Below are 12,375 nucleotides of genomic sequence, written 5' to 3'. Positions count from 1 at the left end.
AGTAATAGAATTTCTATGGTTATAATGGGGTAATCCATATAGTTAGCACTTTCTAGTAGTTTCTCAGGATTTAATCCATTCAGTAAATGCAATTTATTTCTTTAGCCTTCAATAGCTGTAAGGCAGCATCTAACAATGTGGACAGCAGGGATTTTAGGCTTACTCAGTTGCTGTGTCTGACATGGAAAAGCATGGCTCTAGAAAGGAGGGGTAAAATGTCACCTTACTTCAATTGTGTACTCTTCTAGGTTATCTCTTCATAGCAGCAATTTCCAGTATTTGATAAGCTGGCAAAGGACTTATTTTGATTGTTATATGGGATTTAGGAAGGGATGTTGTCTATCCACTATAAAGGTCAACCAGCATTGCATTTTGTTGATAAGAATTGGAGAGCATTCAACTCTGAAGAGATTACATAAAATAATATTAAGGAGCAAATTGTATTTTTTAAAAGGTTGTCATTTTAACAGATGTTCAAAATGGAACTCTTGTAGAGCTGTGTTCACCTAACTGAAACATTGGTGAAAAAATCTGATTACATAGCAGTGTTGAGTTTCATGGTGCCTTAATAAATAGTTATTCTATAAAAGTGGTTAAAGCTCATTGTTTTCATGTATAGCTATACTAGAGGGTCACTGCTCAGCATAACATTCCTAATAGTATAAATCTGTCTACTGCCCATCCATTTGGAAATGTGAGACTTACTAGATACTTTCTATATTTTTATGTATAGTTACTTTTGTAAATACATTTTATTGAATTTCTAAAAGGATTACAGCACGTAAATTGCGAAAAAAGTGAATGTATATCGGGGACAATATACATGTCTGGCCTATATAAAATCTATATGTCATACAGGTCTTCATTAACATATTGGGAAAATATTCGAGTTTGAGATTTACTGCAGTTATATCGCAATCATTTAAGCCAAATTGGTCTTCAATTAAATATAGTTCGACCATACTGTAGTTTTCCTGACATACTCAATCCCAACTAACACATGATACCAAACTATGTTGGCGATCACAAGACAAGGCAGGGGAAAAATTAAATACAATACTTTAAAAAGAGGAGCGGGGAAGAATAGCTTGAAATGAGATAATACAGCATACCAAACAAAATTTTCCAAGGCACACCACCTGTCCCCCATGTGGAAATAAACACACACACATTGGTCTCCACAGGAAAAAAAAAATACTTTGCACCTCACAAAATAAAATAATCATTCACACTGTCCTCCATAGCACACAAAAATAAAACACATTGGCCCCCTGTAAAGTACAGTACAGAGTCTATAACAGGCTCAACTGTATGCATAACACAACACATGAAAGACCTTATGCAAATGACAACTGTTTTCAGCGTGGAGTGCCCCACTGTGTAGAGTTGAATATGCCCTTGTGATGACCCTACAAGTTACTGTCATGCTGCTTAGGGAGCTAGTGCAGACAGTGTAGCAGCAGGGCACCTGAGCAGTTTCTCACTTTGCTTCATGTGACCTTTCTTCTGTAAACTCTGCTAGACAGTCAACATGTCCCCTAGCAACGAACCTTTGAACCAGGACAAACGGACTGTCACCAGTGTTGTGAAAGAGGGAGCAACAGCAGCCGCCATCAACCAGTTATGATTAGAGGATGACAGGTAAAGGAGAGACCAGTGGCCAGATCTGGACCACTGACGGCAGCACTGTCATCTACCAAGACACAGCACTGAAGCAGGAAGTGACCAGTGATGCCCAAAATGAATAGATGAACTGGGGGTGGTGATTGTACACTGGATCAGGCATTTGTGGCTCTGGCAGCACACTTGAGTTTTGCCCATGTCACACCAGCGTGCCATGACACTTAGGTTGAACAACGTACATCTAGAGACTCAATAAAGACACCCCACTCTCTATAAAAACAAACCACTCCTCCTTTTTCTTCTTCTGGCAATATTGATTGTCTCTCAAAATACATAGTATTTAAAAAAAAAAAGGTTAACTGCTTCCAATGGAAGCAATTGTTACTATTGTTTAAACTGGGATTAGATGTTTTGAGGTGTGTTCCAGATTTTTGGAACTGAAGTCTGTGCATAGAAGGGCTTTGGGGTCTAAATGTGTCTATTTTAAAGGTATTCTTAATAAATAAGACTATTTTGGAACAAATTCTTATATCGGGCAATCCCAAAAATAGTGAACAAAAAGTGCTCTTTGAGCATTACATTTGTGGCAATTTCCTTATTCCTTATTTCCTTATTCCTTATACACATGTTTAATGTGTATACGTTGACCCTGTGCTATATATTCCCTATGAATGGTGTGGGAGTGAACCTTTTATAGTGTGGCTGAATTAAGACATTTTTAAAATGTGTTCCATAGGTGTCCGTGAAATTGGAGAAAATGTTTTCTCAGGGAAATCTTTGGACCATATATTATTCAAAAGGAGACACAATTTTTGTTGATCAGTAGTAAATTATTTAGTAAAGGTATTTTGTTTTATGTGGGCATTGCGGACAGTGTAATGGTTAGCATTACTGCCTCACAGCACTGAGGTCATGGGTTCGATACCCACCATGGCCCTAACTGTGCAGAGTTTGTATATTCCCCCCGTGTTTGTGTGGGTTTATTCCGGGTACTTCTTATGTGTTGAATATGTGTGCGCTATATAAGAAACTGTTACTAAATAATAAATAAATGTAGCACCAACGCAATCAGCCACAATAAGGATAATACAACATTGTCTTTAATAACAAAGGAATATAGGGGGAGACAAAGAAGATCTATAATGTCTGAGTAGCAAGAATATATAAATCAATCAAATTTTTCTTCCAACATTTCAAAAGAAAAGGAGGGCACCACCAGGGTTAAATATGTCTTTGATTGCTAGGATGCCTTTTTGCCTCCAATCTCTAAATAAAATATTGTAAAAAGCAGTAGGAAAATTTGGGTTCCGCAAATAGAAATACATTTAGTTGAGGTAAAAGTACTAGATAAAATGTTATGAATCTGTACCTAGGAAAGATATATGTCTATCAAAAGCATATTAGATTTTGCAATCTTAAACAAGTATTTCTGAAGAGAATGTAACAATGCGCTAAAGGTATAAGGAGATTCTTCTATCAATAAATTGGTATTTATAGATCTCAACAGTAGCCAATCTGATATGTACCTAAAAAAACACAGCATGCATGATCCAATATCCGGTAAAGCCAACCCACCTCCAGTATGCTGCAAATACTTAGTCTAGATTTTTTGCCCCACCGTAAAATCTTTTTAGAAAAGGTAGAGTGGCAAAGTGTAATATCCGCTTTGAACAATAGCTGAGGTATCATCTGTGTTGCGTATGATCATTTGGAAAATATAACACTTTTAATGCTGCCGTTCTAACCAACAAGGACAGAAGCAAATTATTTAAATCCGCGGGCTATGTAACTATAGACTTTAGCAACTGGGAGAAGTTATTTTTATATAAATATTGCAATCTAGAAGGGAGGTGTTTCCCTAGATACTTCAAGGCAGCAGTTTCATATTTAAATTTTTGTATTTTTCTGAATAAAATCTGCATGGACATGAGTGTCACCTATTGGTAAGTTTTCAGATTTATGTGAATTAATTTTCTAGCCTACAAAGGCCTCATATATTGAGATGGTTTAATATATACATGGCATTTAATTGTCCAGATCAGGGATAAACAGAAGCATGTCTTTGGCAAGCCGCTTTGGCATCACTAGGCTGAGTTAAAATACTGAGGTAGTGTACGTTGTACCAGAAGGGTGTTATGGTGTGTGCACATGGTGAGATTTATCATTAGCTTTTGACTATGGCAGGGGATCCCAATCTATTTTGAATCACGGCACCCTAGAGTTCAAATGTTTTTTCACGGCACCCCTAGGCCAAAAAAAAAGTCGCAAAAAAAATACAATTAAGTGAATTGTGTTTATATGTGATCCTTAGGTTCAGTTATATTGTTAAGGGTTCTGTTTGTACACATATTTTATGATTGGCAGTTACCAGAACTGGGTTTGTCCATAAATAATTGACCATAAATAGTTTTAGTTGGTCTTGTACCACCAACCCGAGGCCCCCCTGCATGTGTCTTACGGCACCTCAGGGAGCCACGGCACACAGTTTGGGAACCACTGGACTATAGGATCGCATGTACATTGCATGGTGATCGAACAGGTTTTTAAGCTTTCGATCCCGATGTGATGCCGATGCGTGCTCCCATTTAGCACATATCGAATAGCGAAATGGATAGGGCAACAAAGACTATAATGCAAATTGAATGTGGATAGCATGAATTGAATCTAAATAGTACAGTTAGCAAAGATTGGCAAGCAATCAAATCTTAAGTCGAATAGCAAGGGAATCTCACCATTTGTACACACCATTATAAACATCTGTAAGATTTCCCAGAAGTTGTTTCAATAGAATTTTATAAAACTCTGCAGCAAACCCATTTGGGCCTGGGGCTTTATTACACTTTCGAGATTGGATAACCGTTTGCACGTCAGTGCATGTTACTGGTGCATATGAAGCAGATGCCATTTCTGAGGTCCATCTGGGAAGCTGAACATTACTCCGAAAAGATTATTTAGCATCTATTTCTAGACTTGGACATGAATACATACCGTATATACTCGAGTATAAGTCGACCCAAATATAAGCCGAGGCACCTAATTTTACAACAAAAAAACTGGGAAAACTTAATGATTCAAGTGGGACCCTTACTCGAGTATAAGCCGAGGGGGGGGGGGGGGGCTTTTTCAGCATAAAAAATGTTCTGAAAAAGTAGGCTTATACGCGAGTATATATGGTAGTTACATAAAACGATCTTAAGACCTGAGCAGTTTGGGCACTACCTGAGGTCCTACATATAAACATTGGGGGTGTATACATTTCACAATACATATCGTACATTATCAATTCATACATCTGCAACAATAAATCTACCTTCAAAAGTTGAAATAACTGTACAGATGATTAGATGGTAATATGACTACACCCCAAGCCTTAGAATTAAAATAGGAAGCAATAACCACTCTGTATAGTTAATTTAATTCTAGTTTTGCTGTATTTTGTTCAATATTATTGTATTCTAAATGTCCTTTTAATTATTTGTTTTGATCTTCTTAAATAGTTGATGTTTATAATTCCCTGACCTTCATTTACACATCGATTCCTGTTTGTTTCAGGTTTTGGACCTGGTAAAGGGTATGCATTGCCAGTTGGCATGCCAGAAGTATTTTGAGCTGACGCACAATGTGAGTTATTGGTTTTATGCATGTATAGTTCATTTGTTTAACGCTACCAGTGTTAATCCATACTTTACCAGACTGTAAGTTATGGAAAGTAAAAAAGCATAAATGTTTTTGCCATTTTTGAAAGTAATAATAAGAAATTGTCTTTATTTGCCCCAAAAAAATTATAATGTTTCTTGGAGCAAATATAGCGCACAAGCATCTTCTGCTGATTTTAAATGATATGCGGCATGCCTATACTCTGTGTGCTTGCTGCTGTATATGCAGAAGAAATGGAGCATTCTGCATAACAAATAGTCATTTCATACACAGATACAGCCAGTCAGTCACGCACAGAAAATAGGTAAGCGGCATATTTTAATCAGCAAAAGCTGCTTGTGTATTTTGTTTGATTTGTTCTATGACTAAGATTTAATGGAATTAATGGAACATTTTAATGGAAAAAGTCGCACAAAAGATTCCCAGTGCTATCGAGTAGCACGACTTGGATTGTTTTAACATGAAATAGGCTAGACCACAGGTCTTCAACCTGTGGCCCTCCAGATGTTGTGGAACTACATGTCCCAGAATGCCCTGAGGTTTTTTGGCATGCTCTTATAGGAAAAAATGTGGCAATGCATGTTGGAACATGTAGTTTCACAACATCTGGAGGGCCACAGGTTGAAGGGATTCAGTATTGAATCCCGGCGGTCGGGATCCCGGCGTTCAGAATCCCGACACCGGAATCCCGACAGCCGAAATGCCGACAAGGGGGGGACGCGGATCGCCCCCCCCCCCCCCCCTTTGCGGGCTCGCCACGCAGCGGGCCCGGTGCCTCGCTACGCTCGGCACACTAATTTATTCTCCCTTCAGGGGTGTCGTGGATACCCACGGAGGGAGAAAGTGTCGGCATTTCGGCGGTCGGGATTCCGGCGTCGGGATTCTGAACGCCGGGATCCCGACCGCCGGGATTGTAACTGCATCCCGGTTGAAGACCCATGGGCTAGATGGACATATATTGTTCAAGGTTTATGAGCCTACTCCTTTTTTTTTTTTTTTTGTAATTTGAACATAAAATTCCTATTATTTTTATGTAATTAAAATATTGATAACTTTAGTACATGTTGTTTTAAGGCTAGAGATCTATGAGAAGGTCAGAGCTGCAATAGAAAAACATAGAAAAATATAGAGCTGCGCACCCAACTTGGATATAAATATAACAATTTATTACAGTTACATACATACAATACAAAATAAAAAATAAGTATAAAAATTATACAGTAAAAATACACACAAAATATGAAAAATTGGGAAAAGGTGGATTATACAACCGGTTGCATTCACTGTAATCCAGTCCTGGTATTATTACGTAAAGTCAGGTTAGTACTGTTAAAATTAGCAGTGTTAGTGACAGTCACTATGCATTCCTGGGTTTTTCATAGTAATGTTAGGTTTTTGTTAGACTGCGGTATACTAGTAATTAGATGGAGTTTTACTAGCTTAATTGGTCTGGCCAGACAATATGGGTACCTTACAGACGACCTGATACTGCTTTCTCCAGTTCTCCCAGTTGATGGCGCTGATTAGCCAAGGTTACAACTTTATCCGGAGTAAGGATAATTTCAGGTAAGCTGGTCTCAGTAAATTCGATGGTACCGCTTCTCTTAAGTGTATTGCCTTGTGCTCTAACGCGTTTCCCCGCCTTTGAATTGTCAGCGGCTTCCTCAGAGAGTCTGCAAGTGCCACTTGCAGACTCTCTGAGGAAGCCGCTGACAATTCAAAGGCGGGGAAACGCGTTAGAGCACAAGGCAATACACTTAAGAGAAGCGGTACCATCGAATTTACTGAGACCAGCTTACCTGAAATTATCCTTACTCCGGATAAAGTTGTAACCTTGGCTAATCAGCGCCATCAACTGGGAGAACTGGAGAAAGCAGTATCAGGTCGTCTGTAAGGTACCCATATTGTCTGGCCAGACCAATTAAGCTAGTAAAACTCCATCTAATTACTAGTATACCGCAGTCTAACAAAAACCTAACATTACTATGAAAAACCCAGGAATGCATAGTGACTGTCACTAACACTGCTAATTTTAACAGTACTAACCTGACTTTACGTAATAATACCAGGACTGGATTACAGTGAATGCAACCGGTTGTATAATCCACCTTTTCCCAATTTTTCATATTTTGTGTGTGTTTTTACTGTATAATTTTTATACTTATTTTTTATTTTTTATTTTTAATTTTGTATTGTATGTATGTAACTGTAATAAATTGTTATATTTATATCCAAGTTGGGTGCGCAGCTCTATATTTTTCTATGTTTTTCTCTTTCTTCTTTGGGACTATGAGCAATCCCAAATAGAGCAGCAGTACCTAATTTTGAGATAATTCTGGCCGACTTAGAATATTAATAATTAAGTAAAATTTATCGATATTAGGTCATTTTGGTGGTGCGCAGGACTTTTCTTTTGCACTAGAGCTGCAATAGAGTATCAAATTGTTTCTAATTTGAATTTTAGAAGCCATACAAAAGTGCCCTCTAATCCTAAATAACTCTTTCTGTTCATTAATACTGGTAACCACAAAGCATTGTGAATTGTGACATTAGTAACATGAACCGTCTCATCAGCTGGCTTTTCTAAACCACTTAATTAGACCCAAAAGAAATTCTTAAGTGTTTCAGTCAGAGCATTAATTGCTCAAAACCACTTTAACTTTGCCTGAAACTTGAAACTTTTGTTTGAGAAGGTCATTGTTCCTAAAGTGTAGAATCCCTAAGACTTGAAAGATAGCATCAGTAACAATATTACAATTTAATATAACAAATTCTGTCAATAAATGAATGGTTTTAGAGTGACTGTATTAAAGTGTAGTATAATAATTTATAATGTACCTAGAATTGTTTTATAATGTGTTAATATAAATGTTATATATTTGCTTTCATTTTAGCTTCTAGATGCTTATTATATACTGTATGTGCCTACTACAGATCTTCTAGTCATGTCAGATCATATGAGAATCTTCTAGCACAGGCATTCCCAACCATGGTCCTCAAGGCACACCAACAGTACAGGTTTTTGGGTACTTATGAGTTATCTGGGCGCCCGATTTTTTGATTGTATGCCTTAAGTTAAGGCATACAATCAGATGCCATGCGATGCGATATCGCATCGCATCGCATGCGACCATCGGATGCGATGACCCGATTTTTCCATAGGAATCAATGTTAAAATTGACGGAGTCCATTTTAACATGGAATTCAATGGAAAAAAAAGGGGTCCTTTTCATACCCCTACTATCCAAGTGGGCATGGAGTTGGATATAAACCTGTGGCGAGCGTAGCGAGCCACCGAGCCCGAAGCGTGGCGAGCGAAGCGTGGCGAGCGAAGCGAGCCCCGCGAGGGGACGGTATTCTGTGTCCCCTCGCGGGGCTCGCTACGCTCGCCACGCTTCGGGCTCGGAGGCTCGCTACGCTCGCCACAGGTTTATATCCAACTCCATGCCCACTTGGATAGTAGGGGTATGAAAAGGACCCCTTTTTCCCATTGAATTCCATGTTAAAATGGACTCAGTCCATTTTAACATTGATTCCTATGGAAAAATCGGGTCATCGCATCGCATCCGATGGTCGCATGCGATGCGATGTGCCCGATCCGACCCGATTTAGAAATCGGGCGCCCAGATAACTCATAAGTACCGGTTTTTGTGATATCCAGGCTTCAGCACAGATGGTTTAATCAGAATCACTCAGGTACTAATTAACTCACCTGTGCTCAAGCCTGGATATCACTAAAACCTGCACTGTTGGTGTGCCTTGAGGACCGTGGTTGGGAACGCCTGTTCTAGCGTCAGGTGGCTTTTTTGCTTCTCTTGCCGAAAAGGTATATTAATCACACCATGACTAGAACAAGCAAGGAGGCTGTGCTGATTACAAATCTGTCTCTGAATTTGTATATGAAATGCTACAATGAGGCAGCTGCAGCTTTTTACCAATATAAGTTCTGTTCTGCTTTGGGTACAGACAGTCACACAATATACAAGTGTCATCTACCATATTACTCAGTACTATGAGTCCTAATCGCATTGCGACGAAGATGCTTTTCCATAAAAACACATCCGGCATATGCAGAGTTGCACAGGACCTAGTGGCTCACTCTTATCAGGCATCTTGCTCTGCATGGCAAGTTGAGGCTGAATGTATGAGGTTGGCCAATATTGGGATCCTGGGATTTGGTCCTAAAATTGCTGGGATTTTAATCCCGTGATTGGAGTTTTGCATGCGTAGTCTTATTCCGGGCAGCATCATCTTAGATGCTGGCTGGCTTCCCCCACGCTCTGTGACATGGTCAGAGGTCACACTGCACAGCCCACCGGCAGCACCACCGCTCCAGAAGTGCTGCCTCCCAGCTCCTGGGAGCACTGCCATCCCGGTCCCGACAGAGTGAGTAAATGTGCAGGACAGGGGCAATTTTTTCTATTAGTGAGGGGTCAGTCCCTGGAACAAGGGATTGAGGAGTTTTTAATCATGATTCCCGGGATTGAAAAAAAAACAAAAACATCTGGATTGGCATCCCTAATGAGGACACATCTGTACATAGTCTTAAACTATAAATCATTAGAGTTGACACAGGGTTGTTTCTCAAAAGTAGAAGATATGGGGCTCACTAACACCTGCAAGGTGGGACACACAAGCCTTTTGAGTACATATGGAAAGTGTAGGATAGAATGAAGGCACTCGGGAAACAGCAGTATAAAGCAGTGGTTCCCAAACTGTGCGCCTAGGCTCCCTGGGGTGCCTCGGAGCACATGCAGGGGTGCCTCAGGTTGGTGGTCCAGAACCAATTCAAATTATTCATGGCCAATGAAACAGGCGAAATCAGTGCTTGGGGATTCCAATTATAAAATATGCGGGGAAACAAAAGTGAATCGTGTTCCTCACCACATAACTGGACCTAAGGATGACATTTAAGCACAACTTATTTCATTAATTTTTTATTATTATTATTCTTGGTAACAAACTTTGGCCTAGGGGTGCCCTGAAAAATATTCTGATACTCTAGGGTGCCGTGATTAAAAAAGTTTGGGAACCTCTGGTATAAAGTATAACACAAACGTGTATTGAATGAGCTTTCGGGGTTTGACCCCCTTCCTCAGAACACGACTACAGCCTGTAGTACAGGGCTGTAGTCGTGTTCTGAGGGAGGGGGTCAAACCCCGAAAGCTCATTCAATACACATTTGTGTTATACTTTATACTGCTGTTTCCCGAGTGCCTTCATTCTTTGGAGTTGCTGCATGAATATATTTATGGCACCGGGGCAAGTTGTGGATATAACCGTGCCGGCAGGATTGGACTCGTGTGTATATATATATATATGTGTGTGTGTGTGTGTGTGTGTGTGTGTGTGTGTGTGTGTGTGTGTGTGTGTGTGTGTATATGTATATATATATATATATATATATTTTTTTTTTTTTATTTTTTTTTTTTTTTTAAAGTGCTGTAATCAATGATGATGGTATTGCACAAGCCAGAAATGGAAGGCTGCCATGTAATAAAGCTGCAAGCAAACATTTCTAGCACACATTGAACAAATAATTGGTACTGTGAGTACAATAGAGTATGTCTGAGTACTCTGAATGTGTTAATTAGGCATATATATATATATATATATATATATACATACAGTATATATCGATCCCTCAAATCTTTTTTATTAGAACAGGAGGAATTTTTATTTTTCAAGGCAAAATATTAACCATCCATGTAAAAAAAATAATTATATACATTGTAGAATTGGTCCTCATTTAATTATGTATTGTACGGGCAGCTAATTATCCCTGTGTATCTTTTATTTAAATAGATGCTTTATAGTGTTAATTAATAATCACTGCTATTGTCCTAAAGAGTGTTATTTTGGTAATGTTTCAATACAGGTTGATGATTGCGGGTTTTCATTGAATCATCCAAATCAGTACTTTGCTGAAAGTCAGAAACTGCTTACTGGTGGCAGAGATATCAAGAAAGAGCAGACACCTGTGGAAAGTTCTCCTGCAAACTCTGCAAGCCAGATAACTACTACTTCATCCTCAGCTTCACAAATCACAACCACGCAACCTGAAGAAATGGATGTTCTGGAACAGTTTTTTAATGAATCCTGAATCTCCAGTTATTTACTGAATTTCCATTGCTCATTTTATGTTATTGATGTTTTATTATTCTGCAATGCTGAATAAGGTTATGTAAACTACCATTCAGATGATCATACATTAAAGATAAATAAAGATGTGCATTGTATTTGTTTTTTTCACTTGTTTTTGAACATTCATTTTAACCCAGGACCTGGCCAGATAGTATGACAGTGATGAGTAACCAGATTCATTTTAAGTGCTACACAGTATATTTAATCACATATACAGTACATTTAATCACAGAAAGAGACACCACTTTGTAATAACATATCAACATGCATTTTATAAAATAATTAGTATAACAAGCTATAACAAACAGCTAATAATTGAGTGCATGTGGGTTACCAGATTTCCCACTGGTTGTCCAGACACAATCTTATGCATATGAGCAGACATGTTCTAAGTGGAACAGAACTTGATAAGTTTATTAGTTACCTTATTTGTACCGTCTCTAGAATATTTATATTCATTTGGAGATGTGGCCTCCAGAACTGGATATAGATTTCAAGATGAGATTGTACCAATGACCAATACAGTGGCATTATTACTTATTTCTTTCTGCTGCTAATTCCTCTCCCTATGCAACCAAGCATCTGATTTGCCTTTCTCGTTGCTTTGTTACATTGCCTTCCTGCCTTTAAGTCACCTGAAATAGTGACATCTAGATCTTTCCTCCTGAGTAGTTTACAAAATAGGGCCAAATGTAATAGGTGGTGAGAATTAGAAACTGAGAGATTTTGGGAGAGGTTTCCCTTCTTTTTTTTTTTTTTTTAAAGCAGCAATCATTTATCCTTTGGACTTTTGAGACCCAATTGCATGATTTTACATCTGGCATTAAACTGCAATTGCCATGCTCTTGACTATTCCTCCAGTCTACCTAGATCAGCGGTTCTCAAACTGTGGGTCCTGACCTTCTCAGCATGGGGTTGTGACTCCATGTTGCTGGCCATCAGGCTGATGAC

General features: G+C 38.8%; 1 protein-coding gene across 6 annotated transcripts in view; it reads left to right on the top strand.

The window, feature by feature from the left end:
* PRIM2 (DNA primase subunit 2) overlaps positions 1 to 11,527 on the top strand; it is a 114,988-nt gene extending 103,461 nt beyond the window's left edge. For all 6 annotated transcript variants that reach the window (XM_083177279.1, XM_083177275.1, XM_083177274.1 and 3 more), the window contains 2 exons: positions 5,176 to 5,244; positions 11,159 to 11,527. In XM_083177279.1, coding sequence (XP_083033405.1) covers positions 5,176 to 5,244; positions 11,159 to 11,383 — 294 coding nt within the window. In that variant the 3' untranslated portion in view covers positions 11,384 to 11,527. The remainder of the gene's footprint in view (positions 1 to 5,175; positions 5,245 to 11,158) is intronic.
* The last annotated feature ends 848 nt before the right edge of the window (positions 11,528 to 12,375 follow it).

The sequence above is a fragment of the Crinia signifera genome, chromosome 3, assembly GCF_055691185.1.
Source record: "Crinia signifera chromosome 3, ASM5569118v1, whole genome shotgun sequence".
NCBI classification, from domain to species: domain Eukaryota; kingdom Metazoa; phylum Chordata; class Amphibia; order Anura; family Myobatrachidae; genus Crinia; species Crinia signifera.
Note: the sequence above shows the minus strand (reverse complement) of the source record. Positions and strands in the feature narration are given on the sequence as shown.